The sequence below is a fragment of the Somniosus microcephalus genome, chromosome 5 (genome assembly GCF_052327205.1).
Source record: "Somniosus microcephalus isolate GS21.2 chromosome 5, FLI_Smic_1.0, whole genome shotgun sequence".
NCBI lineage: Eukaryota > Metazoa > Chordata > Chondrichthyes > Squaliformes > Somniosidae > Somniosus > Somniosus microcephalus.
The window spans coordinates 259,972,166-259,998,141 of NC_140991.1; the positions used below are offsets into that span (position 1 = coordinate 259,972,166).

At 49.0% G+C, this 25,976-nt stretch overlaps 1 protein-coding gene across 1 annotated transcript in view; it reads left to right on the forward strand.

Moving 5' to 3' along the window:
• The window catches only part of LOC147117677 (F-actin-uncapping protein LRRC16A-like), a 494,673-nt gene that overhangs the window by 211,462 nt on the left and 257,235 nt on the right, over positions 1-25,976 (forward strand). The window contains exons 10-11 of the mRNA XM_085989391.1: positions 126-220; positions 19,058-19,144. Coding sequence (XP_085845517.1) covers positions 126-220; positions 19,058-19,144 — 182 coding nt within the window. The remainder of the gene's footprint in view (positions 1-125; positions 221-19,057; positions 19,145-25,976) is intronic.

Sequence of the window (25,976 nt, forward strand, 5' to 3'; positions counted from 1 at the left end):
TGTTCACATGTATTACATATTTAGGTACTGACCTCCGACTCATTTAATCCTTATGTATGTTTCAACTAGTTCTGGATCATTGTTCAAGTACGTCTCTTCACACAGTTTATTTTCTTTACCTCTAGGGATTTTGCACAGAAGTTGGCCAGTGCCCTTGCTCACAATCCCAACTCAGGACTTCACACAATCAACCTTGCCAATAACCCACTGGAGGACAGAGGTAGGCGATCTGCCATCATGTATAATTTATCAGCAGGTCTTTTTACCTTGGTTCTACTTGCACTTGTATTTCACCTGTTGAGAGGATGGGTCAGATCCCCATCTGTTGGACTAGGAGGCACAAGAGCAGGACATGCCCACCTGATTTCCTGCAATCTCTGCTTGGTGCAGGTCAGGTGGGAAATGAGTAGAGAAGATCGAACCTGTGCTCTTCTCACTCCGTGATGCTTCATGTCCATGCGTAATGTGCAGCGTCATGTCAAGCTTCAAATATTGGGCCATAATTTGCTGGCAAAATAATGGTGAGGCTCATGGCGATTGCTACAGCAACTTCAGGCGAGGGCAGATGCGCGGTTAAATGTGGAAATCCAAAAGTTGCTGTCTGAGATGCTTCACCGTTAGCTTCACAAAAATGGAATCTCGCTGTCTGTCTCACCATTGAAATGCAATGAATGGCGTGAAATTGCTGTATTTGCATGGTAGCTATGAACTAAACTTGCCACAGAAAGTTAAGTCTTGCCCATTTCAGCCTAAGTACCTTTTTAATGGCCCAGAAATTCGGGTCCCAACGCGTGAGTATGCACGGGGTACTCGGGCGTCGGCCCAACAAAAGTGCCGGTTTCGTGCATGCACTGCGCATGCGTGGGAAACTGGCACTTCCGTTCCCCTGAAAGAAGGGGTACAGAAGTCGAACGTGTGCACCAGAAAGGCAGCGCGTGCGCATTGAACTTACGTTTTTTTTGCAGGTTTCTCCGGGAGGGTAAGTCTCCCAGCAGTTACACTTTTAAAAAGCAGGCATAAGGCCTGCTTTTAACAAGGTAAGTGGTGAATTAATTAAAATTAAAACATTTTTTCCACAGGTTTATTATTTTTAAATACTTTAAAGAAAGATAAGTTTATTTTTAGCCCCATTAGAAAATGTAATTAATTTTTTCAAAAATTTAAATTATTGTTTAAAATAGTTATTTCATGTAATTTATAGTTTATTTTTAAAATGTGATGTTTTTAAAAAATTTATTTGAGGTTTTAGTGATGTTTTGGGGCTTATAGTATTTATAGGTTTGACAGCTCTTCCTGTCAAACTTATGAATGAAGCATTCCCTGCTACCATTGGCTCTCCATGGCCCACGTGATCCCAGGGGACGCATCAAACTAACTGCACCCCTGGGATATGCAAGCACTGCGCGCCGGCAGTTGGAGGAGGCCCAGGATCGGAATCTCACGCGGGCCCACAGCTCAATGGCCGGCGCGCTAGGTAAGTGCAGGTCGGGGGCTTGCACCCGTGGGAAGCCCCCGACCCGAATTTCTGGGCCAATAACATAAGTGTTAGTTACTGCCAGTCAACCTCTTTGGCACTGAAAATTAACTATTGCAAGTGTGGAGTCTCATTCCTTCAGGTTTTAATTTTGGAGATTTTTAAAATGTCCAATTGTAAATCATTGTTTTTTTACTTTCCCTTTCTGTCTCTCACTTCTCAGAATTCAATCTTTCTTTCCTCTTTTTCCTCTTTCTGTACCTGATTTAACATTGAATTCACCCACTCGAACTTGCACTTCCTTCTCTGTCCTTGTGCTGTTAATTTCACAATCCTTCAATCTGATTGATTTAAGGAGATACACAGTTGGTTGCCCTGCTCACTCGGGTCCCAGATGCCATGTTTCCCTTGCTGCAATGTTATCACCTTGCACTTTCAGCAACTTGACACACACAATTTTTTTTAAACTTGAACATGCAAGGGGAAGCCTAACTAATGACTGACACCATTAGGTGCCCTACCACAGCAAATTATGGCCCAATATACTTTAAGAAAAAGTGAATTCAGCTTTTTGAGAAAACATTCCCAATTTATTCAAGTATACTTAACGCTGCTTTAGAAAAGTGACTTGTTTTCTATGAATTAAGCTTCTAATTTAGAATGGTTTTGGCTTCTAATAAGCTGCTATACCAGATGCTACAAAAGACCATCAGTGGATTCCCAGCCTGAGTATTGCTCCATGTACCATAACATAACTGATGCGCCTCAATAACTTCAAGGCTCAAAGTTAACTGAATAAAACAAGGCTTTTATTAGCAAAGAAAGATGCCTGTGTCTTCACCTAGCATTCTGCTGTTCTGCTGCAAGACAAGCCTGGGCTTGTCTTAAGTAGGGCCAGGTATGGGCGGAGGCGACACATCCAATGGGGAGAAAGGGGGCGGTGCACTATATACAATACAAGGTAAAGCACCGGAGCAGGCAATACAATATATGTAGTTAAATACAGAGTCTGATGAATGACATATTTCATCACATTCACCCCTTCTACAGATTTAGTCTGTCCGGGGGTGTGATAGTCCTCTGTGACCGACGTAACAGTTGCGGTGCCGCGGGTGCCGACTGGGTGTCCCGGGTGACCTCTGGGTCTCTGCTGGGGGCGCCACCGGGGTTGTTGAAGGAGTAGGTGGTGGGGGTACTGTTGGCTGGTGTTCTTCCGGGGGTGATGAAAGAATAGTGGGTGGAGTGGGTGGGTAATAATTGTTGTGGTTGTTGTCGTTGTTGCTGTTGTTGTTGTAGTCATTGCTGTTGTTACCGGCTGGGGCGAGGTCTTTTATGGACACAGTGTCCTCCCGTCCATCGGCGTGCCGGACATACGCATATTGTGGGTTGGCGTGGAGCAGGTGCACTGGCTCCACGAGAGGGTCCGTCTTGTGGCCCCTCACATGCTTCCGCAAAAGTACCGGACCTGGGGTGGAGAGCCATGACGGTATGGATACGCCGGAGGTGGATTTCCGGGGAAACACAAACATTAGCTCATGAGGCGTGGCATTAGTGGCGGTACACAATAGTGACCGTATTGAGTGGAGCACATCTGGGAGGACTTCCTGCCAGCGGGAGATAGGGAGGCCCTTGGTCCTTAGAGTTAGGGTGACTGCCCTCCATACTGTCCCGTTCTCTCGCTCCACCTGACCGTTACCCCGGGGGTTGTAGCTGGTGGTACGGCTCGTGGCAATCCCCTTGGACAGCATGTACTGGCGTAGCTCTTCACTCATGAAGGACGCCCCCCTATCCGTGTGGATATAGCTTGGCATACCGAACAGGCAGAACAGGCTGTTGAGGCATTTAATGACCGTGGCGCTGGTCATGTCTGGGCAGGGGAAGGCGAATGGGAAACGGGAGTATTCGTCCACAATGTTCAGGAAGTAAACATTGCGGTCGACGGACAGGAGGGGGCCCTTGAAATCTAAGCTAAGCCGCTCAAAGGGCCGTGTAGCTTTGATTAGGTGGGCTCTATCAGGGCGGTAGAACTGAGGCATGCACTCAGCGCAAGTGCGGCAGTTCCTGGTCAGGGACCGAACTTCCTCAATCGAGTAGGGTAAGTTGCGGGACTTTATGAAGTGGAACAGCCGTGTGACCCCTGGGTGGCAGAGGTCGTTGTGGAGGGTCTGTAGCCGATCCCCGGTGGCGTTGGCACACATCCCTCGTGAGAGGGCGTCGGGGGATTCGTTAAGGGCCCCCGGCCGGTATATGATGTCGTACTCGAAGGTGGAGAGCTCGATCCGCCACCTAAGAATCTTATCATTTTTAATCTTCCCCCTCTGTTTATTATTGAACATAAACGCTACCGACCGCTGGTCAGTAAGTAGGGTGAAGCGTTTGCCGGCTAGGTAGTGCCGCCAGTGGCGCACTGCCTCCACGATGGCTTGGGCCTCCTTTTCCACGGAGGAGTGTCTGATCTCGGGCCCCTGGAGGGTCCTCGAGAAGAAAGCTACGGGCCGCCCCGCCTTGTTGAGGGTGGCCGCCAAGGCAAAGTCAGACGCATCACTTTCCACTTGAAAGGGAGTGTTCTCGTCCACTGCCTGTAGCGTGGCCCGCTCAATATCCTGCTTAATGCTTTTGAAGGCAGCATGGGCCTCAGCAGAGAGCGGGAAAGGGGATGCTTTCAAGAGGGGACGGGCTTTATCGGAGTAGTTGGGGACCCATTGGGCATAATACGAGAATAACCCCAGGCACCTTTTCAGGGCTTTGGGAGTGTTGGGCAGGGGCAGCTCCCGTAGGGGGCGCAATCGGTTGGGGTCTGGTCCGATTTCCCCATTCTCCACCACGCTGCCTAGTATGCAGAGGCGCGTGGTGTTGAAAACGCACTTGTCCTCGTTGTAGGTGAGGTTGAGTTTTTGTGCGTTTTTCAGAAACCTCGCGAGGTTTGAGTCGTGGTCCTGTTGGTTGTGGCCGCAGATGGTGACGTTGTCGAGATAGGGGAAGGTTGCCTGCAAGTGGTGGTCATTGACCATGCGGTCCATCTCCCTCTGAAAGACCGAGACCCCATTCGTCACCCCAAAGGGGACTCTGAGGAACTGGTAGAGGCGTCCGTTTGCCTCGAAGGCGGTGTACGAACGGTCCTCTGGTCTGATAGGGAGCTGGTGGTACGCTGACTTGAGGTCGATGGTGGAGAACACCCGGTATTGGGCGATTCGGTTCACCATCTCGGATATGCGGGGTAGCGGGTAGGCGTCTAGTTGGGTATAGATGTTGACTGTTTGACTATAGTCAATCACCATCCGCTTCTTCTCGCTACCCCTCACCACCACCACTTGGGCGCGCCACGGGCTGTTGCTGTGTTCAATAATGCGCTCCCTCAGGAGCCTGTCTACCTCGGTCGCGATAAACCGCCTGTCCTCCCAGCTGTACCTCCTGCTTTTGGTCGCTATTGGCCGGCAGTTAGGGGTAAGGTTCGCGAATAGCGAAGGCGGCTTTACCTTCAGGGTAGCCAGACCGCACACTGTGAGGGGCGGCTGGGTCCCACCGAAATTGAGCATGATGCTTTGGTGGTGGCACTGAAAATCCAGGCCCAAGATCACGCTCACACATAAATCCTTCATAATTAACAGTTTAAAATGATTATATACAGTGCCTTTAACGGACAATCGTACCGCGCAGTAACCCGCAATAGTCGATATCTGGGTTTTGTCGGCCATAGAGATCGTGCCCTGAGTAGGGACTATAGTTAGAGAGAGTCGTTGTACCAGATGAGGGTGAATGAAGCTCTCCGTGCTCCCACTGTCAATTAAACATTTAACCTTGCACCCGTTTACCTCGATGTCCACCATCGATTTGGATAGTGGGTGCGGTCTGGACTGGTCCACTGTGATCGACGCCACTGTAGGGCCCTGATCGGGACAAGATGGTGGGCCACACGAGGCCGGGTAAGATGGCGTCCACGATGTCTGCTCGCGAGATGGCGGACCCCACGAGGTCGGACAAGATGGCGTCCAAGATGGCCGCTCCAATGGCGCGCACGCGGCAGTGGCGGTTTTGCCTGCGGGGTTCCCTCTGCACACCTTCCCAAAGTGCCCCTTCTTACCGCACTTACAGCAGGTGGTGCCTTTCGCCGGGCACAGGTTCCTGGTGTGCTTCGGCTGCCTGCAGAAGTAGCATTTGGGGCCCCGATGCGTCGCGGCGGTCGTAGGGCTTCTGGGGGGAGAGCAGGGCCCCGACGGTGTTGGGCTACCGGGCGGGGAAGCAGAGGCGGCGTGGGCCGCGCGGCCTGACGAGTAGGAGTCAGAGTTCTTCTGAGCCGCATCCAGCGATCGCGCTGTGTCCACAGCCTGTGTCAGATCTAGGCCCGTTTTCTCTAGCAGTCTCTGCCGGATGTAATTAGAGCTAAGGCCTGCGATAAAGGCATCCTGAATAAGCTCGTCTGTGTATACCGTGGCTTTCACGTCTTTGCATTTGCAGTCTTTGCCAAGCACTTTTAGGGTGACTAGAAAGTCCTCTAGCCTAGCAAGCAGGTGCCTGGCGTACACCTCGTTGGTAGGCCGCTGATAGCGGGCCTTTAGAATGTTGCAGGCATCCAGGTAGGTGGCGGCGTCTTGGATGAGTGGAAAAACCCAGTGGCTTACCCGATTCTGCAGGATCCCGAGTTTCACATCTCCGGTGGCTTTAGAGGCTGTGACGGCTTCAGAGTTGGCCATAAAAAATTCCAAGCACTGGAACCAGTGTCCAAATCGTGCCGATGCATCCGAAGCATGCGGGTCCAAATCCAAGCGTTCCGGTTTCAAAAGTTGATCCATCGTTAAAAGTTTGCTAATAAAATTGATGCGCCTCAATAACTTCAAGGCTCAAAGTTAACTGAATAAAACAAGGCTTTTATTAGCAAAGAAAGATGCCTGTGTCTTCACCTAGCATTCTGCTGTTCTGCTGCAAGACAAGCCTGGGCTTGTCTTAAGTAGGGCCAGGTATGGGCGGAGCCGACACATCCAATGGGGAGAAAGGGGGCGGTGCACTATATCCAATACAAGGTAAAACACCGGAGCAGGCAATACAATATATGTAGTTAAATACAGAGTCTGATGAATGACATATTTCATCACAATAACAAACCAAAGATTTTAAATCTTATGTATAAAATTAAGTCAACAGAAGAATAAAGTTTAAAAGACTCTGGCCTAGAAATTGGGTATAGCCCCGCTTGAGGCGTTCGAACTGGCGATGCGCTAAGTTTATAGCCAGACGAGAGCTATCCGCGCCTGGGGCGATATTGGGTTGCATCGCCCCCAAAGGGGATTCAGGCGCTAAATCAGCCGTTGCACGGTGCTCTTAAGGCGCAAAAGGTCAGGCGCTACTCAATTTCGACGCGGATGGGCGCAGCGCAGGTGAACTCAATTACGGCAAAGCACGTGACCTGCAGGCGCCGGCCGGCTCTTAAAGGGGTGGGTCAGTCAGACTGAGCTTCAACACCCAACGCCCTGTAGGCCTCAGATTCGGCGCTCACCCTTGTCTGGCGGTACAAAGTTCATCATTATGGAGAAGGTTAGGCAGAGAGCAGAGCGCTTCAGCACTGAGGCTCTGGACCAATTGGTGGCTGCAGTTGAACACCGTCGACAGGTGCTGTACCCGGATAATGGCAAGAGGCCAAATCAGAAGGCTTACCGACGATCTTGGAGGGAGGTTGCTGTGAGGGTCAACTCCAGCAGCATGGCAACCAGGACCCCTGTTCAGTGCAGGAAGAAATTCAACGACCTCACACGGATCGTTAGGGTGAGTGATGGTTGACCAAACTTGTGCTTCCCTCCATCTGCAGCTGACTTCGGGCACCCTGCTGCAATGATGCGCCACTGGCCATCTGTCAGTATGCACCCATGGCCCTTTCTGGGCAGACACATGGACAGATGTCTCAAGGCCTCATGTAAGGGCTCTTGCACCATGGGGGGCATGCGATGATGTCTCAAGGCCTCATGTAAGGGCTCTTGCACCATGGGGGGCATGCGATGATGTCTCAAGGCCTCATGTAAGGGCTCTTGCACCATGGGGGGCATGCGATGATGTCTCAAGGCCTCATGTAAGGGCTCTTGCACCATGGGGGGCATGCGATGATGTCTCAAGGCCTCATGTAACAGAACCTCCCCTTCTTTCCCCTGCAGTCGAAGATGGCGCAGATTAGAAAAGAACAGCATCGAACCGGTGGCGGACCTGCACAAGTGGTCACTCTCACGGATCTGGAGGAGAGAGTGCACCAGATACTTGGAGGACGTCTGTCTGGTCCAGTGACCACTGCATCTGCCGACCCCATTACCGACAGCGAGGGTAAGACTCTCACCTTTTCCACCTGTTGCCTTCCACTTGGTCCCCCCGCCAGCATGCATCCTCAGTGTGCAGCCATGTCAGAGCCATGCCGCAATCTGGCATGCCTTTCAGCAAACCTGTCCTTTTGCTAAAGCCACTCTTCCACCTCCTACTTTCAGATGAAGCAGCACCAACTCGGGCTCAACGCGCTGAAGCTGCCAGTGCCAGTGCCACCGGAGGCAAGGACCAGGAGGAATCCGGACCAGCCGTTGCAGAATCCGGGGAGCTGACACATCTGCAGACTGGGGATAGTAGTCCCCTGGAGGGGAGGGGTGGTGGCTCTGAGGATGAACCAGTTGCCGGACCAAGCGGCATGGAGCAACGCAGGGGGGATAGGCAAGTTCGCCCACCGTCTCCCCGCAGGGCAAGGCAGGTCGTCATGACTGCTGCACAGAGTGCAGATGAGGTCCGGCGCCTGGCAGAGATGAGCAAACAGGCCCGGGTCAGACACACGGAGCTGATGGCTGCAGTGGAGAAGATGCCTGAGTCAATAGATTCATTGGCTAGGAGTATGTTGGACTTCGGGGCAACAATGGAGAGGACTCTGCAGGGCTTCGGCCCAACAATGGAGAGGACTGTCCACGGCTTTGATTCAGCAATGGAAAGGACTGTTCAGGGCTTCGGACAATCCCTGCAAAGGTCTGTGCAGGGCTTGTCCGAGGCAGTGGAGCGGTCGGCTCCTGCCTTGTCCGAAGCCATGGGAAGAACTGTCCAGGCCTTCTCCGATGCACTGGCACCTGGCACACAGGTCCTCACTGTTGCCACGCATTCACTTGCTGGGCTCCTCCACAGCCAGATTGACGCAACGCGATCTCTCACTGCAGCCACCCTCTCTGCATCAGATAGGATCACCCCGGGCCCTTCCACTCCCGTACAAGGCCAGGAATCCGTGGAGCCTGCGATTGTGGCGGATGAGCCGAGCCGCTCCCCTCAGATAGCCAGTGTGTCGTCCGACCATGGTGCAGGTGTCCTCTCTCGGTAGGAGACCATTGCACATGCCAGCGCTGGGACGCCTGCATTGCAGCTGCCACCACCTGCAGGCCACACTGCTCCCAGCCATGCTCAAAGCAAGCATCCCGCGTCCGCACCCTCCAAGGCCAGAGGTCGGCCAGGCTGTACCTCAGGGGCTTCTGCGCTTCCAGACAGTCGGCAAGCGTCCCCCAGCCTTGAGGCCGCCACTGGGGTGCAATTACGTAGGAGCAGCAGGGAGGGAAGGGGCCGGGCGCGAACGAGAAGTCGTTCTCCCTCAAGGGGCCAGTTGTAGAGGGAGGTGCTGAGACGTTTGTCCAAATTCAAGGACACCCTCACCTGCTGTTATAGGTGCAGATGTTTGTTGAGTTTTGCTGCTTTGCCGAACAGGTCACTTTTATTTTGGCAGTGATGGTTTCTGCTCACTTTACGTTGTTTAGCTGTAATGAAAGACTTTTGTGTCAATAAACAGAAGTTTAAATGTTGCTTGGTGCATGTGACTACTTTCAGTGATGCTGGCATGCAGAGGCCCTCAAACATCCAAAGTGCCCATGAGGTAAGACTCTCATCATTCCGCCACAGGGGTGTCGAGACGAGTCCAGAGGAGCCTCTGACGAATGGACCTTCCACTTTCAGCAGCCCTTCCATCTTCCTCCTCCTCCTCCTCCTCCGCCTGCTCTTCCTCCTCCTCCTCCTCCTCATACTTCTCCTCCTCCGCCTGCTTGTGCAGGGTCCGAGGGAAGGTAATGAATGGACGCGTTCGCCTATAAAGGGCATCTGTCACTTGCCGGATGCAACAGCGGACTGCAGCCTGAGCGACAGTCGCATTGTCCCCAATGGCTGACTGAAAGGAGCCGTTGGCATAAAAATGGAGGCCTTCAGTCAGTGTAGCCATCACGGACAGAGAGGTTCTGCAGCGTTCACGCGGCTGCAGATCCTGACCAAGCAGGTGGCACAGATCAGTAACAATGTCCCTCCAGATTCGGAGCCTGCGCAAACACTGCTCCTCCGACATGTCAAGGCTTGTCACCTGCTGCCTAAAGACCCTCGCAGCCTCCCGTCGGATTGGCCGACCTCCATTGCCCCTCCTCCTTCTGGCCAATCCCGGCCCTCTCTCCCACCGTCTCTCTGCCCCTTCACAGTGTTGGGAGATGAGGCCGTCGCCCTCCAAACAAGCTCCCATTCCGATGCCAGTTGGTCAAAAGGCTTTTAGGTGTAGTGCTGCAAGTGCTTCGGACAGGGTTGAAGGTCCCAAGTACTGTAAAGCTCAAATCCCAGAACTCCGCTCCACATTAGCTCGCCAACTCTCTCCAGCAGCGATCGCAATGAGCAGGCCAAGTGGCAGAAGATTCTGCACTAGAGCTGTCCCCTTTAAATAGCGCCGCCCTACTCCGAAAAGGGCCTGTTAGCCCTCCTTCGAACTGTCACTAACAGCGCTGGGCACTAAGGCTCCGGGCGCCACCCAATATGCGCTCAGGCGCTCCTAAAAGGCGTTGCACACTGAAATGACGTCATGAGCCGTTTGCGCTCGCGGGCGCGCGCAAACACTTAGCGCAGGCGCTAAATGTATAGTCAATTTCTGAGTCAGCGCTATCCTCATAGCGCTCGCCCCAACATAGGGCTTCGCCCCAATTCTAGGTCTCTTTAGGCGCTCAGCGCCGGTGCTACCAACCCACTTTCTAGGCCTCTATTTCTATTTTTTCTTCATATATTATCCTCCCTCGACTCTGAGGTAATTTTGTGAGGCTCTACTCCAGGAACATCCTGTATGGGCTATAACACTAGGCTAATTCTCCAGTCTGTGCTCGTTTATATCTCTGGTTCATCCGGGCCTTGTTATCCTCCTATGGTTGAATTCATTTCCCTTACCTCATTTCTGCCTATATCCTGTATGGGCAGTGGCCACATTATAATTGCACAGACCAATTTGCCGCCATTATGGAAAAGTTACTCTGAGCCAATCTAAGAACAGCAAAAATGTACAAACAAAAATCAACTTTCCCTTTCTGTCTGATTGGTTAAGGAGATACACAGTTGGTTGTCCTGTTCACTCAGGTCCCAGATGCCCTGTTTCCTTTGCTGCAACGTTATCACCTTGCACTTTCAGCAGCTTGCCACACTTTCTTTTAAAAACCTGAACATGCAAGGGCAAGTCTAATTAACGACCAACACCATTAGATGCCCTGCCACAGCAACTCCTCAACACAACTGATCTGCACCATATTTGCACGAACTAATTTTTTTTGTTATGTACTTCTTTCCACTTGAGGAAATTTAGTAATACACTTTTAGCCTCTAAGGATTTTAACAGCTGAATTGGTATGGAACATGACATTAGAAATTCACTCTGTATGGGCGACGGAAATTAGAGAAACTTCCACAGGCACAATAAAACGTTGCCATATCTCTCAGCTCTTTTTCTCCCCCTTCCCCCCTCATTTTAAACAATGTCAAAGTCTGGATGAGCTTACATAAAACTCATGCTTCTCAGGATATGTTTGCTTTGTTTTTGTGACCAGCATTGGACAAAACTCAGAACTGCTCTTAAAGTTCAGTCTTTGCCAAGTGACTTTATTTGACGCAATTAGCAGCAAGGTTCTTTCAGAAAGAAAACTTTTCACAAATGTATACAGATGAGGCACTGGTGAAGTGTTCTCGGTTATTTGCTATTAATGTCAGGTGGTCATTCATTCAATATTTGTAAATAGTATTAATTGGGAAATCTTGACTTCAAAAAATAAGTGGTTAAAAACGTTCTGAAAATTTCTGTTTAAGCCGATACTGTTCACTTTTAGCACTTGGGTTGGAGAAGATGCTCGAGAGAATATATCAAAAGTGGTAGGAGAAGGAAAAAACTGAACTCCATTTGGCAGTGAACAAAACCTGTGCAACATTTTGCAGCTTTTTACCTATGTGGCCTGGAAGGGATTTTGTTTTAATTCATGTTATGATATTGCTATAAAGATACAACATGTTTTAGCTTAACACTTAGGATGTTATTTAAGAAACAAGTAGAAGTCATTTAATACCTCCCATAGCAGTTCACACCCTGGTGATAGAAAAGTTCCCAGGATGGGATACCAGACAGACAGTCATCATAGACTATTTACTTTTGCATGCTACTGTACTGTTAATATTCTCAGATCTTATTCAGATAACTACTGTAATTGTAAGAATGCTGTTTTAGCCTGAAAGTGACTATATAGGCATGGTAAGACCACATAGAATCATAGAAAGTTACAGCACGGAAGGTGGCCATTTCGGCCCATCATGTCCACGTCGGCCAACAAAGCGCTATCCAGCCTAATCCCACTTCCCAGCTCTTGGTCTGTAGCCCTGCAGGTTACAGCATCCCCGGTACTTTTTAAATGTAGTTTGGGTTTCTGCCTCTACCACCCTTTCAGACCCCCACAACCCTCTGGGTGAAGAAATTTCCCCTCAAATCCCCTCTAAACCTTCCACCAATTACTTTAAATCTGTGCCCCCTGGTTTTTGACCCCTCTGCTAAGAGAAATAGGTCCTTTCTATCCACTTTATCCAGGCCCCTCATAATTTTAGACACCTCAATAAGGTCTTTCCTCATAGCTACTTCCAGCAACATCCTTGTAAATCTCCTCTGTACCCTCTCTAGTGCAATCACATTTTTCCTGTAATGTGGTGACCAGAACTGCACGCAGTACTCTAGCTGAGGCCTAACTAGTGTTTCATACAATTAAAGCATAACCCCCCTGCTCTTGTATTCTTTGCCACGGTAATAAAGGCAAGCATTCCGTATGCCGCCTTAACCACCTTATCTACCTGTCCTGCTACCTTCAGGGATCTGTGGACATGCACTCCAAGGTCCCTTTGTTCCTCTACACTACTCGGTGTCCTACCATTTAACGTGTATTCCCTTTCCTTGTTAGCCCTCCCCAAATGCATTGCCTCACACTTCTCCAGATTGAATTCCATTTGCCACTGTTCTGCCCACCTGACCAATTTATTGATATCTTCCTGCAGTCTTCAGCTTCCTTCTTTATTATCAACCACACAGCCGATTTTAGTATCATCTGCAAACTTCTTAATCATACCCCCTACATTAAATCCATTCTGAAATCTGTGAGTTACACGACTCTGAAAAGATGCAGCTTCTGGATTATCATTCACAAGGTCTGATTCCAGGAACTGCTGTAAAACCGTTGAGAGGGAAACTGCTTTATAAAACCCTGAAATGGGAATGAGCACCTTACAGCAAGATAACCGGTCCTTCTTAATAATGGAAACAAACTGCATTTATTAAATGTATGTATAAACAGGAAACAAAAAGAAAAAATGTATTGGACCTGTAGCATCTGGCACTGATTGATGATATCCAGTACCTCGTGTTGAAATACAATTCTATATGCATACGCCCTGTTTGGTGTGTGCCAGTTACAATTAAACTTACATTGGGTAAGACAGAGTCATATTGCTAATTCTTCCTCCTTAATTGCATTCCTAAAGATTATCCTCTCACTTGCTTGAGTGCACAGTTCTTGTTGCTATTCTGTTTGAGTAATGTAAGGAAATTAGAATGCAAAGAAGCTCCTATGATTTGATCAAATTTCACTGCAGTTAATATAGTGTGGTTACGGATTACCATTTTATTGTGTGAATTTTGATATTTCATACATGCTTGAATCACGTGCTGCAGAAGCCAAGGGTTTATGTTAAACGTATTAACAAGACATTAGTGAGAGTCTCCAAATTCAGTAACACTGAAGATTTCAAAAACTGTTGGTCTGTACCTTCCCCCCTACGGTGAACAGTTCCTGGGCTTTGATGCAGTACCTGAGGTTATGCACGACACAGTAGCAGATAATTGTAACATTAATTGTTTCACAAGGTTAACATGAGTTTAGTGTAAGATTTACCATAATTTACCCTGGGGTGCAGTCATTTTTCTTCATGGAATTCGTTTTTTTCATTTAATGTCTATAAGAAATAAGAGCGATACACAGCAGGTCAGTCACTATCTGAAAGAGGAAACCTAGGTTAATGCTTTAGGTAGAACATTTCATCAACATAAAATGTTAATCTGTATTTCAGATACTAATTCACCTCAACATTCTCAATTGATTTTTCATTTTCTCGCCAATTATTCTCCTCTTTCTGAACACATTAACTCCCTGGCAGAGGTGAGGGTCATCCCTGGTACTTCAGCCAAGTGGACATTCTTCCTGTTCAAGTGCAGAAATTGTTCAGCAGACTATTCTACTGCAAGGGAGGGCATCATAGCCGATATGTGTCTTGTTCTCACCTTCTGTTTAACGGTGTGCATCTCCTGGATAATCAACAGGAGTGGTAATACTGGCTGACTTCCCCTCCCTGAAGCCAATTATAGTGTCCCTTCCCTATCTTCCCCCACTCCCCCTAAATTAAGATAAACCAATTCAGCAGAAACATGGGACTTTCTGGTCTGTCCAGCTCAGCTGCTCAATGAATAAATGTGTTGCTCTTGCCTATGAACTGAAGCAGCAGAAGAGGGTTAATGTTATTTTGTACTTGAGCATGGAAAAACAGTTACAAGAGTATGCATATAACATTTTTCTCGCTTGGACCAAGATTTATGCTGTTGGTATAGTTTACGTTTGAGTACAGGTAGAGCCGAGTGCCTGTTTCTAGTCAATTAATGGGAAAAGGCTAACCTGAATGGTAAAAATTAATGAGTGCTTACTGAAACTACTCAATTTATAGTATACCAATGGGTTTATGGGAATTCATATAAGCATAGTACGAGGCACAGTAAAATCTCACCAGTAGAAGTCAGCTTTGGAGTGCTTGTAATAAAGGTCCATAGTTTTTCATGTTTTAAGAGCTGAATTTGTGTGGAACACAATGGTGAAAAAAACTTCCTCAAACTTGCAATTTGAGCAAAGGACATGTAAAAGAAGAGGAACTTGCAATTATATAGTGCCTTTCACTATGTCAGGAGGTCCCAAAATGCTTCATAGCCAATGAAGTACCTATGGAGTATATTCATTATTGTAATGGAGGGATTATGGCAACTAATTTGGAGACAGCAAGGCCCCACAAACAGCAATGACATAAATGACCAGATAATCTGTTTTTTGTTGGTGTTGGTTGAGGAATAGTTGTTGGCCAGGACACCGGGAGAACTCCCCAGCTCCTCTTCGAATAGTGCCATGGGATCTTTTACATTCACCTGATTGGCAAATGGGCCTCAGTTTGACGGATCATCCAAAAGACAAAACCACTCCAACAGTGCACCACTCTCTCATTACTGCACTGGTGTGTCAACCACAATTATGCGCTTAAGTATGTGGAATGGGACTTAAACCCACAACCTTCTAACATAGAGGCAAGGCTGACACATAAATCTATATATTGCTGTCAAAATTTACCATTGTAAATCTCTTGGTCAACATTTCCCATTCAATTTTGCTACGTGAAGGTTCTCAATGCAATTGCAGGCTCTTGCAGCTCTATAGAGCGAGTTTCTGAAGTCTCTCTCCCAATTTCATTGCCACCTAATATATAAAAACTCATAATCATCAACTAACTGCGAGTAACACTATGGGCAATTTACTAGTGTTTATGAATTTTGATGGATGGGTACAGCCACGGCAGGTAAAATTGCTCTGTAGCCATGGGGCTGAATTTTAACTTTGAAGGTTGAGCAGGTTTGCGAGCGGGTGGGCAGTTAAAAGCACTGAAATTGGCTGCATCAGGAAGCCGGCTTCAACCCGCCGGCTTCCGCCTTTAACTTGGGCGTGTTAGTCAGCACGCCAGAGACCTGCTCAGAAGAGGAAGGTGACCTAATTAAAGCAGTTTAGAGATCGTCAAGAGTCTATTAACAGCCTTTTTAACCTCATGTTGCATCTTTTACTGGCTGTTCACGGGATTCCTGGGCTTGTTGAACCTTGCCACTGAAAACAAGGCGAGAGCAGAGCGGCTATTGCGGGAGTTGAACAATTGACAGTTTAAAAAAAAAAAATCACATATATACTCACACCTTACACCTGCTTCCTTACCTAAGGGAATGGCTCTTGTTGACACCATTTGTGCTGAGAATTTGCTTTCAGGAGTTTGCAGGTGATTTCTTCAGAAGTCACTCTCACTACATTGGAAGCCACTCTCACTGCATTGGAGGATTGTGCCTCAGACCTCTATTTTACCTGGCATCTATCTGATCAGCATGGGTGCCGCTTATGCTGTTTCACCTTGGACTTCAGATTTGGACCAAGATGAGCCCTAGTAGCAACAACACCAGCAGGAGCAGCAACAGCCTTCCCCTCACCAACCTGACACACATAAATCTATATATTGCTGTCAAAATTTACCATTGTAAATCTCTTGGTCAACATTTCCCATTCAATTTTGCTACGTGAAGGGTCTCAATGCAATTGCAGGCTCTTGCAGCTCTATAGAGCGAGTTTCTGAAGTCTCTCTCCCAATTTCATTGCCACCTAATGTATAAAAACTCATAATCATCAACTAACTGCGAGTAACACTATGGGCAATTTACTAGTGTTTATGAATTTTGATGGATGAGCACAGAGGTGCACCTCGCAGGAGGAGATAACCCCAACACAGGGTTATCGAGGCAGAAGATCAGCTTCCTGAACATGACTGAATACCAGTGCCTCAGGAGGCTCAGACTATCGCATCAGGTCATGGCAGACATTTGTAGCCTGCTGGAAGAAGACCTGCTGCCAGGTGGACTTGGTGGACATGTGTTACCAGTGGCTGTCAAAAGTCACCACTGCCCTCAACTTCTTTATCAAAGGCTCCTTCCAGGGATCTGCAGGAGACATTTGCAGGATCTTGCAGTCGGCCGCCCACAAATGCATCACCCAGGTGACCAATGTCATGTTTGACAAGTTAGGCACTTATGTACACTTTGCCACTGATGAAGCCAGTCAAACTGAGCGGGCGCTTGGCTTTGTGGCTCTGGCTGGCTTCCCACAGGTGCAGGGCATCATCAACTGCACACGTGCCCATCAAGGCACCCCCAGATCAGCCAGGAGTGTTCATGAACCATAAGGGCTTCCACTCCCTCAATGTGCAGCTCGTCTGCAACCACAAAAAATCATCATGCAGGTGTGTGCCAGATTACCAGGGAGCTGTCATGATTCATTCATCCTGCGCCAGTCCACCCTCCCTCAGCTCTTTGCAACTCCAACCAGACTTACCGGCTAGCTGCTTGGCGACGAGGGGTATCCACTGAAGACGTGGTTGATGACACCTTGAGGAGGCCAAGTAATGAGGCCAAAGAGTGCTACCATCAAAGCCAGATGGTGGCAAGATGTGTAATAGAGCAAGCAGTCGGGATGCTGAAGATGCGCTTAAGATTCCTGGACAGATCTGGAGGAGCCCTTCAATATGCACCAGCCAGCGTCTCAGAATGATTGTCATAAACGGCGAGGTTTAGAGCTGTAGGAGGAGCAAGGCATAGAGCCTCTTCGGAGGAGGAGCAGGAGGAACACGAGGAGGAGGTGGAACGGGAAGTGGACATGGCACCAGCAGCGGCACACATTGCTGCCCAGGAAAGAAAGAAAGACTTGCATTTATTTAGCGCCTTTCATGACCGCTGGACGACTCAAAGTACTTTACAACCAATGATGTACTTTTGGAGTGTAGTCACTGTTGTAATGTGGGCGATGACCTCCATTGCCCTCAGCCAATCGAAAGGGAGCTGGGTTCAGATCCCCGAATTCAGAATGGCCTTTTAACGTTCGCTGCCTCTCCCGGGTGTTCTCCGTTCTCTTCTGAAAGGAGGGAAACGAGACCTTTGAGTGAGAGTGATGGAATGAGTATAACAGATGGATAGGCAACATCTGTTGAAAGTGACTATGAGGGAGATCACTTCTTCTGCTATCTCCAGCAGTGCAGTTTTGGTCAGTGCCGCTGGCCTCTTCCTCCCATCAGCAGGGTACAGGGTGTCCATGCGGGCCTTCACTCCTTGGAGTAAATCCTCCAAGGAGGCATCATTAAACCTGGGGGCTGCTTTCTGCCTTTGACTCTGCCTAATTCAGGATGTAGTATTCTCAAAGTGTACTCTGCCAACAATTCCCCTCTAACACTCAGGCTTCCACCAGCCTTCAAGTGACCTCTGTGCATTGCTCTTTAAATAGCTGAGCTGAAGTCAAGTCATCCGTGACGTCATCAGACCCGCTCCAGTTAATTGGTCAGGAAACCCGAAGTCTGACTCAATTGCAGTTGCTTTGTTAAAAAACCACTGCAAAAAAACGCACCTCTCCAACTTCCATGTTCCCGACGCGATCCATGGCCCCCCCGCACCCATCGTGACTCCAAGGTACAAATTCAGCCCATTGAATTTCATTGTGATTAGTGCACTAAAAGCCTTGTCTATAGAACTTTCACTTATTTCTGTTTTTCCTTGTACTGCCTGCTTTGTCTTTGTCAATACACTAATTAATTTGTATTTTTCCCCCTCTCTTGCTGCTGTCATTTGTTTGTTCTTTCACTTGCTGTTCATCGCTTTTTTTAGGTGCAGGCTTATTTGCTCCTTCATTTGCCCAGATTTGTTCACTTGCTGCCAGCTGGTTACACATTCTCACTGCTCTTTTCTTGCATACATGCATTCATTTATTTTTGCTGATTGTTGTTCATCCTGTGCTTAGGAAGTCTCACGTGCATAATTTGCTATACAGTTACTAATTTGAACTGTTAGCGGATTAAATTTGTCTTTGGCGGATTTGGAAAACAGCCGATAGCGAATCAATAGCCCATTTTACACCCTGCCCCATTTCCTTTTCCAATTGGTCGGGGTGTAAAATGAGCTGCCGATTCACTATTGTCTGTGTAGTACTACAGCTGAAGACCAATTTCACCCCCTTGGTTTCTACAGCTGTCTGTCCTTTTGGTAAATACCTTTGCCTCCTCCAATTTCTTAGAAGAATATTCTGTAGTGGAAACCATTTGTTTTTCTAATTGATTTGTAGGAAATTCCATTGTGGTGCACTGCAATAAAGGCATTGAATTAATTTTCTTTGGTTGTAATATACCTCTTAATGGAGATTTTTAAAAATTCTATTTTTAAATATGAGCTAATCTAAAATGTATGAAATCAATGTCTTGGCTGGTTTCCATCATTGAATGAGTTATGGGGGGTGGGGAGGGGGGATGTAGTCTGATTTGAATGGAATAACACACCATACCTTGAGTTGACATCCTCTTATTCTAGTCAGAGTTCAGTTTAATTTTAAAATCTTATTACATAATTGCTTCATTGTCTAATAAGGATTAATAATTGTTTTTGTTTTGCAGGCGTGTCCTCTCTGAGCAACCAATTTGCCAAAATTCCAAAGGGACTGAAACATTTAAACATGTCTAAAAATTCCTTGTCGCATAAAGGTACAGTAAAATTTTATTTACCTGTTCTTTCCATTGAGGATATAAAGGGAAGGTTGTGCTAAGGATCTGACTTCAGTGGAAATGAGAATCAGAAGAGATGTAAAATGGGCTGCAGATTTACTATCACCCACTTTACACTATCGCACAAAGTCAAAATCTACCCCACAGAGGCGATTTGGCCCATCATGTCTGTGCTGGCTTTTTGCTAGAGCAACACAAAACTAAACCTTGTTCTTTTCCCCCCAGAGGCTTATAATCTTCCAATATTTCAAATGTTTATCCACTTTTCTCTTAAAGATGCAATGGTGTCTGCCTCAACTACTTAATGTGGTAAAATAATTCATGTTGTAACAGCTCTGCATAAACCCCGCTCCTCATAATAATCTCAAGTCTCTCTTCATCACGATAATTTCTCACCCCTGATAATATCTCGCTGAATCCGCACTGTACAATCTCTGGCTTTAATGTCCTTTCTATAATGGGGCAACGGAAACTGCACATGCTACTCTAACTGTGGCTTAACCATTGCCTCATACATTTATCATTAGCTCTGTATTCTATGCCGTATTTATAAAACCCAAAATGCAGGCTTTTTTGTGACTTTATCTGCACATGCTTTCAATTAATTATATATTCCCACCTGTAAATCTGTGCGCCTGCACATGCTTCAGTCTTTCATTTGAGTGTATATTCAAATCCTTGTTTTTCCTCCCAAGATATGTTAACTCACACTAATTTGAATTAAATTGCATCTATCATCTTTATCCCCATTCCACTAACAAGCCTAGTCCTGCTTGCTATTTGCCAGCCCCCCCTACTTTTGAATCTTATCCAAGTAAACGAGCAGGGTCTGATTTCAAACATAATTGTTATACAAAATACTGTAACTCCATTCAGATGTCTTCTCTGCAGTAAGTGATTTATCTTGTGTTCTGTGTCTATGTGAGATGTGCATCACTTTTCTGCAGTGAGTGCAGAATGGAGCTTTCTTTCAAACTGAAATATGTTAGCATATATAGTTTCTCAAAAGTGTGTCTAGACCACCTCATTAAGGAGTAATGTAGGCTTGTAACTGCTGCAGTCCAGGAGATCATTCTCTGATTTCAAGTGTGTTATTTTTCTGTCCTCGATGTAGGTGATACTGGCAAGGCTGCATTTATTGCCTATTTCTGGTTGCCCTGAGAAGGTAGTGGACATTGTTGAACTGCTGCAATCCTTGCAGGGATGCTGTTCCCACAATGGTGTTAGGTAGGGAATTGCAGGATTTTGACCCAGGAACAATGAAAGAATGGCAATACATGTCCAAGTCAGGATGTTGTGATACTTGGAGGGGAACTTTCAGAAGGTCATGCTCCCATGAAGTTGCTGTTCTTGGCCTTCTCACTGATTTGTGTCTGGGAGGTGTTACTGAAGTAAGCTTGGTGAGTTGCTGCAGTGCATAGATAGTATGTACTGCCGCCATATTGTAGCAGTGGTGGTCAGTGGAGTGGATATTGAGTTTGGTGGCACGGGCACCAATCAAGTGGACTGCTATGTTGCGAATGAAAGGAAGTACTTGCATTCACACAGTGCCTTTCACATTTCAGGACATCTAAAATAGCTTCGCAACCAATGAAATACTTCTGAAGTGTAGACACTGTTGTAATGTAGGCAAACAAAGATGCCAATTTGCGCCTCCCATCCACTGCCCTTCACAAACTTCAGCTCACCCAAAGCTCCAGTGCCCTATCCTGCACTAAGTTCCCCTCTCCCATCACCCCTATGCTTGCTGACCTCAAACCCCAATGCTACATGTTTCAAATTATCATCCTTGTATTTAAATGCCTTTATGGCCTTGCCCTTCCCTACTTCCAGCCCTACAACCCTCTCATACTGTGTTCCTCCAACTCTGGCCTCTAATGGAAGCTGTTCCTTCAGTCATCTAAGCCAGATGCTCTGGAATTCTACCTCCAAATCCCCCTCCTCTCCACTTCCCTCTCTTCCATTAAGACTCTCCTTAAAACCCACCACTTTGATCAAGATCCCCTCCTTTTTGGCTCGGTTGTTTTTTTTGTCTGATTATGTCTCTGAAGTGCCTTGGGATGTTTTTCTACATTAAAGGTGCTGTATAAATGCAAGTTATTGCTGTAACCCCCTGCCCCCAAACTCTCCGTTCCATTGTGTCTGGCCTCTTGTGTAGCTCCCCATGCTTTTCACCCCACCTTTGATGGTCATGCTTTCAGCTGCCTCAGAGCGATGGTTTGGAATTCTCCCCCCTGCCACCCACCCCCCCCCCCCACCCCATATCTCTCTGCCTCTCCAATTCTCTCTCCTCCTTTAAGACTCACTTCTTTGACCAAGCTTTTGGTCACTCCTTATAGTGTCCCCTTCATTGTCTTGGGCATCAATTTTTTCTCCATGCTTCTATGAAGCGATTTAGGAAACTTTTCTACGTTAATGATACAAGTTGTTGCTTTTTTTTTCCAAACCAAAATTAGTTTCTGTTCAAAAGAAAATCTCCTGGTTGTGTTTGGGGAAGAAATGAACTCCATTTGGAGAATTAAGGAAAGGAAAGCAAGTAGCCTCATTGTTTAAAAATGAGCCTTAAGGTGGGTTTTGTGAGTGTGGCTTTGGAACAAGTTACCACTTGTAATTGTGGATATTGTACTCCTGAATTAAACCAACTAGAAATTAGATATACTGTAATTTTGAAATGGGGGGGGGGGGGCGTTTAAAATTGCACAGATAACGAATTAATTCTGTGCTGCATTCTAAATCTGGAATGTGATCTGGCATGAATTGTATAAATAGCTGTCAGAAAAACTGTGTGGATCAGTTAACAAATTGATGCACAGAGCAAGTTTTTACATGGTGTAATAGGTGGCTGTGTTGAGAATACCCAAATGTAATTCACGTCAGGCTGCAAAAGAAAAACTGGATTTGATCTAAAAAAAAGGACATTTTAAGAAACAATAGAGGTACCATTACACTACTAGGTGTATTCTATAGGCCATCTACAAGTGGGAAGAATATAGAGGAGCAAATTTGCAGGGAAATTAGAGAGGTACAAGAACGACAGAGCAGTGATAATGGGGACTTCAATTATCCTAATATAGACTGGGATCGTAATAGTGTAAAGGGCAGAGAGGGGGAGGAATTTCTGAAGTGTGTTCAGGAGAACTTTCTTGATTAGTACGTTTCCGACCGAGCGAGGAAGGAAGCATTGCTGGATCTGGTTCTGGGGAATGAGATGGGTCAGGTGGATCAAGTTGCAGTGGGGGAACATTTAGGGAACAGTGATCATAGTACCATAAGGTTTAGGTTAGCTATGGAAAAGGACAAAGAGCAATCTAGGGTCAAAATACTTAACTGGAGGAGGGCCAATTTCAGTGGGTTGAGAACAGAGCTGGCCCGGGTAAATTGGAATCAAAAATTGGCAGGCAAAACTGTAATCGAACAATGAGCCGCCTTTAAAGAGGACATGGTTCAGGTACAGTCGAGGTACATTCCCACTAGGGGGAAAGGTAGGGCCACTAAAGCCAGAGCTCCCTGGGTGACGAAAGAGATAGGGAGTAAGATGAAGCCGAAAAAGGAGGTGTATGACAGATGTCAGGTTGAGAATACAAGTGAGAACCTGGCTGAATACAGAAAGTTCAGAGGGGGAAGTGAAAAAGGAAATGAGGTGCAAAGAGGGAATATGAGAATAGACTGGCAGCTAACATAAAAGGGAATCCAAAAGTCTTCTAAAGGCATCTATCTATACATATAAAAAGTATGTCTCTCTGTCTGTCTTTCTGTCTCTCTGTCCGGCTATACAATCAAAAGTTATAGAGCGTACCTACACGTGTGTTACATCAAAAGAAAGCTTATGATTCCAGAACGGTCGTAAGCATATTTACGTTTCGGTGAGACAAAAATTGCGCCCGCGGTATCCAAAAAACGTTCAAAATTCCGCTCATTATCTGCTCATTAGCATTGAGTGACGTCGAGGTCGACCAATCGTACGGTCGAGCGACCCGACGGTCGACCAATCGCTGCGTGGAGAGTTCCTGGCGCGTGCGGGCGGGCCCTCCTAGAGTCGAGTGACGGGACGATTGACAATCCTACGCTTCGGTGACCTGACGGTCGACCAATCGGTGCGTGTGTGGGCGGGCCTTATCGTTCTGAATCGTGGTGAGTCGCCACCATCTTGATTCCAAACTTTTCATTTCTTTTTCCCGTTTTCTGCGTGTTTCTTTTCAAACCTACATTTCCACCAAAAAAAAAGTTGCTTTTAAAACACACATTGTTTTTAAAAAAGTTAATTCATTTGTAAATCTTTTTTCTAACCTCTATAATTTTCCTACCTTTCACCGTTTTTCCAGGTAGGCCTCGAAGCCTGGGTGTCTGTTGCCCAGCCACGCCCGAGCTACGCACCGGCCATTCCGCTGGGCCCGATTCCGAACCAGCGGCCAGCCATCTTGGTAAAGGCTGGCTGGGCTCACTGCAAGCTCCTCGCGCTTCATTCGCGCTCGCGCTGCACGGCGCACGCGCACCTCCACACAGAGCGCGGCCAGAGGGAAGCGAGCAGGTTAGCGGGGGGGGTGGGGCTCGGGAGGTGGAGCGGAGAGGGTTACCCCGGCAACCGGGCTCGCCAGCCGCAATCGGCCGTCTCAAGCCGCTCAGGCCCGGTCCCGGAGATTGGGAGGCAGAGAGGGGAGGAGGGTTACCAAGGCAACCGGGCCCGGCCAGCTGCAATCGGCCGTCTCAAGCTGCCTCAGGCCCGGCCTCGGGAGGGCGGGGCTCGGGCTCACCGGGGCGCTGCGCTCGGCATGTCAGTGCGTGGGGCGGCACGGAGCTCAGCGGAGCCATCGCCCGCAGAGGGGAGAGGGTCGGCTGGCTCCCCCCCTCCCTTTCTCCCCCTCTCCCTTTCTCCCCCCGTCCTTCCCCCACCCCTCCCCCCTCCCCTCTCCTCCCCTCTCCTGCCCTCTCCCCCCTCTCCTCCCCCTCTCCCCTCCCCCTTCCTCCCCCCCCCCCCCTCCCCCTCCCCTTCCTCTCACTCCCCTTCCGCCCCCTCCCCTTCCTCCCCCTCCCCCTTCCTCCCCCTCCCCCCTCCCCCCTCCCTTCCCCTCCCCCCAGTTGCGCTCTCTCTTCCCCCCCCCCTTCCCCCCCAGTTGCGCGCTCTCTTCCCCCCCAGTTGCGCTCTCTCTTCCCCCCAGTTGCGCTCTCTCTTCCCCCCAGTTGCGCTCTCTCTTCCCCCCAGTTGCGCTCTCTTCTTCCCCCCAGTTGCGCTCTCTCTTCCCCCCAGTTGCGCTCTCTCTTCCCCCCAGTTGCGCTCTCTCTTCCCCCCAGTCGCGCGCTCTCTTCTCCCCAGTCGCGCGCTCTCTTCTCCCCAGTCGCGCGCTCTCTTCTCCCAGTCGCGCTCTCTCTTCTCCCCAGTCGCGCTCTCTCTTCTCCCCAGTCGCGCCCTCTCTTCTCCCCAGTCGCGCCCTCTCTTCTCCCCAGTCGCGCCTCTCTTTCCCCAGTCGCGCCTCTCTTCTCCCCAGTCGCGCCCTCTCTTCTCCCCAGTCGCGCCCTCTCTTCTCCCCAGTCGCGCCCTCTCTTCTCCCCAGTCGCGCCCTCTCTTCTCCCCAGTCGCGCCCTCTCTTTCCAGTCGCGCCTCTCTTCTCCCCAGTCGCGCCTCTCTTCTCCCCAGTCGCGCCCTCTCTTCTCCCCAGTCGCGCCCTCTCTTCTCCCCAGTCGCGCGCCTCTCTTCTCCCCCAGTCGCGCGCTCTCTTCTCCCCAGTCGCGCGCTCTCTTCTCCCCAGTCGCGCGCTCTCTTCTCCCCAGTCGCGCGCTCTCTTCTCCCCAGTCGCGCTCTCTCTTCTCCCCAGTCGCGCTCTCTCTTCTCCCCAGTCGCGCTCTCTCTTCTCCCCAGTCGCGCTCTCTCTTCTCCCCAGTCGCGCTCTCTCTTCTCCCCAGTCGCGCTCTCTCTTCTCCCCAGTCGCGCTCTCTCTTCTCCCCAGTCGCGCTCTCTCTTCTCCCCAGTCGCGCTCTCTCTTCTCCCCAGTCGCGCTCTCTCTTCTCCCCAGTCGCGCTCTCTCTTCTCCCCAGTCGCGCTCTCTCTTCTCCCCAGTCGCGCTCTCTCTTCTCCCCAGTCGCGCTCTCTCTTCTCCCCAGTCGCGCTCTCTCTTCTCCCCAGTCGCGCTCTCTCTTCTCCCCAGTCGCGCTCTCTCTTCTCCCCAGTCGCGCTCTCTCTTCTCCCAGTCGCGCTCTCTCTTCTCCCCAGTCGCGCTCTCTCTTCTCCCCAGTCGCGCTCTCTCTTCTCCCCAGTCGCGCTCTCTCTTCTCCCCAGTCGCGCTCTCTCTTCTCCCCAGTCGCGCTCTCTCTTCTCCCCAGTCGCGCTCTCTCTTCTCCCCAGTCGCGCTCTCTCTTCTCCCCAGTCGCGCTCTCTCTTCTCCCCAGTCGCGCTCTCTCTTCTCCCCAGTCGCGCTCTTCTCTTCCCCCAGTCGCGCTCTCTCTTCCCCCAGTCGCGCTCTCTCTTCCCCCCAGTCGCGCTCTCTCTTCCCCCCAGTCGCGCTCTCTCTTCCCCCCAGTCGCGCTCTCTCTTCCCCCAGTCGCGCTCTCTTCCCCCCAGTCGCGCTCTCTCTTCCCCCCAGTCGCGCTCTCTCTTCCCCCCAGTCGCGCTCTCTCTTCCCCCCCAGTCGCGCTCTCTCTTCCCCCAGTCGCGCTCTCTCTTCCCCCCAGTCGCGCTCTCTCTTCCCCCCAGTCGCGCTCTCTCTTCCCCCCAGTCGCGCTCTCTCTTCCCCCCCAGTCGCGCTCTCTCTTCCCCCCCAGTCGCGCTCTCTCTTCCCCCAGTCGCGCGCTCTCATCCTCCCCCCCAGTCGCGCTCTCT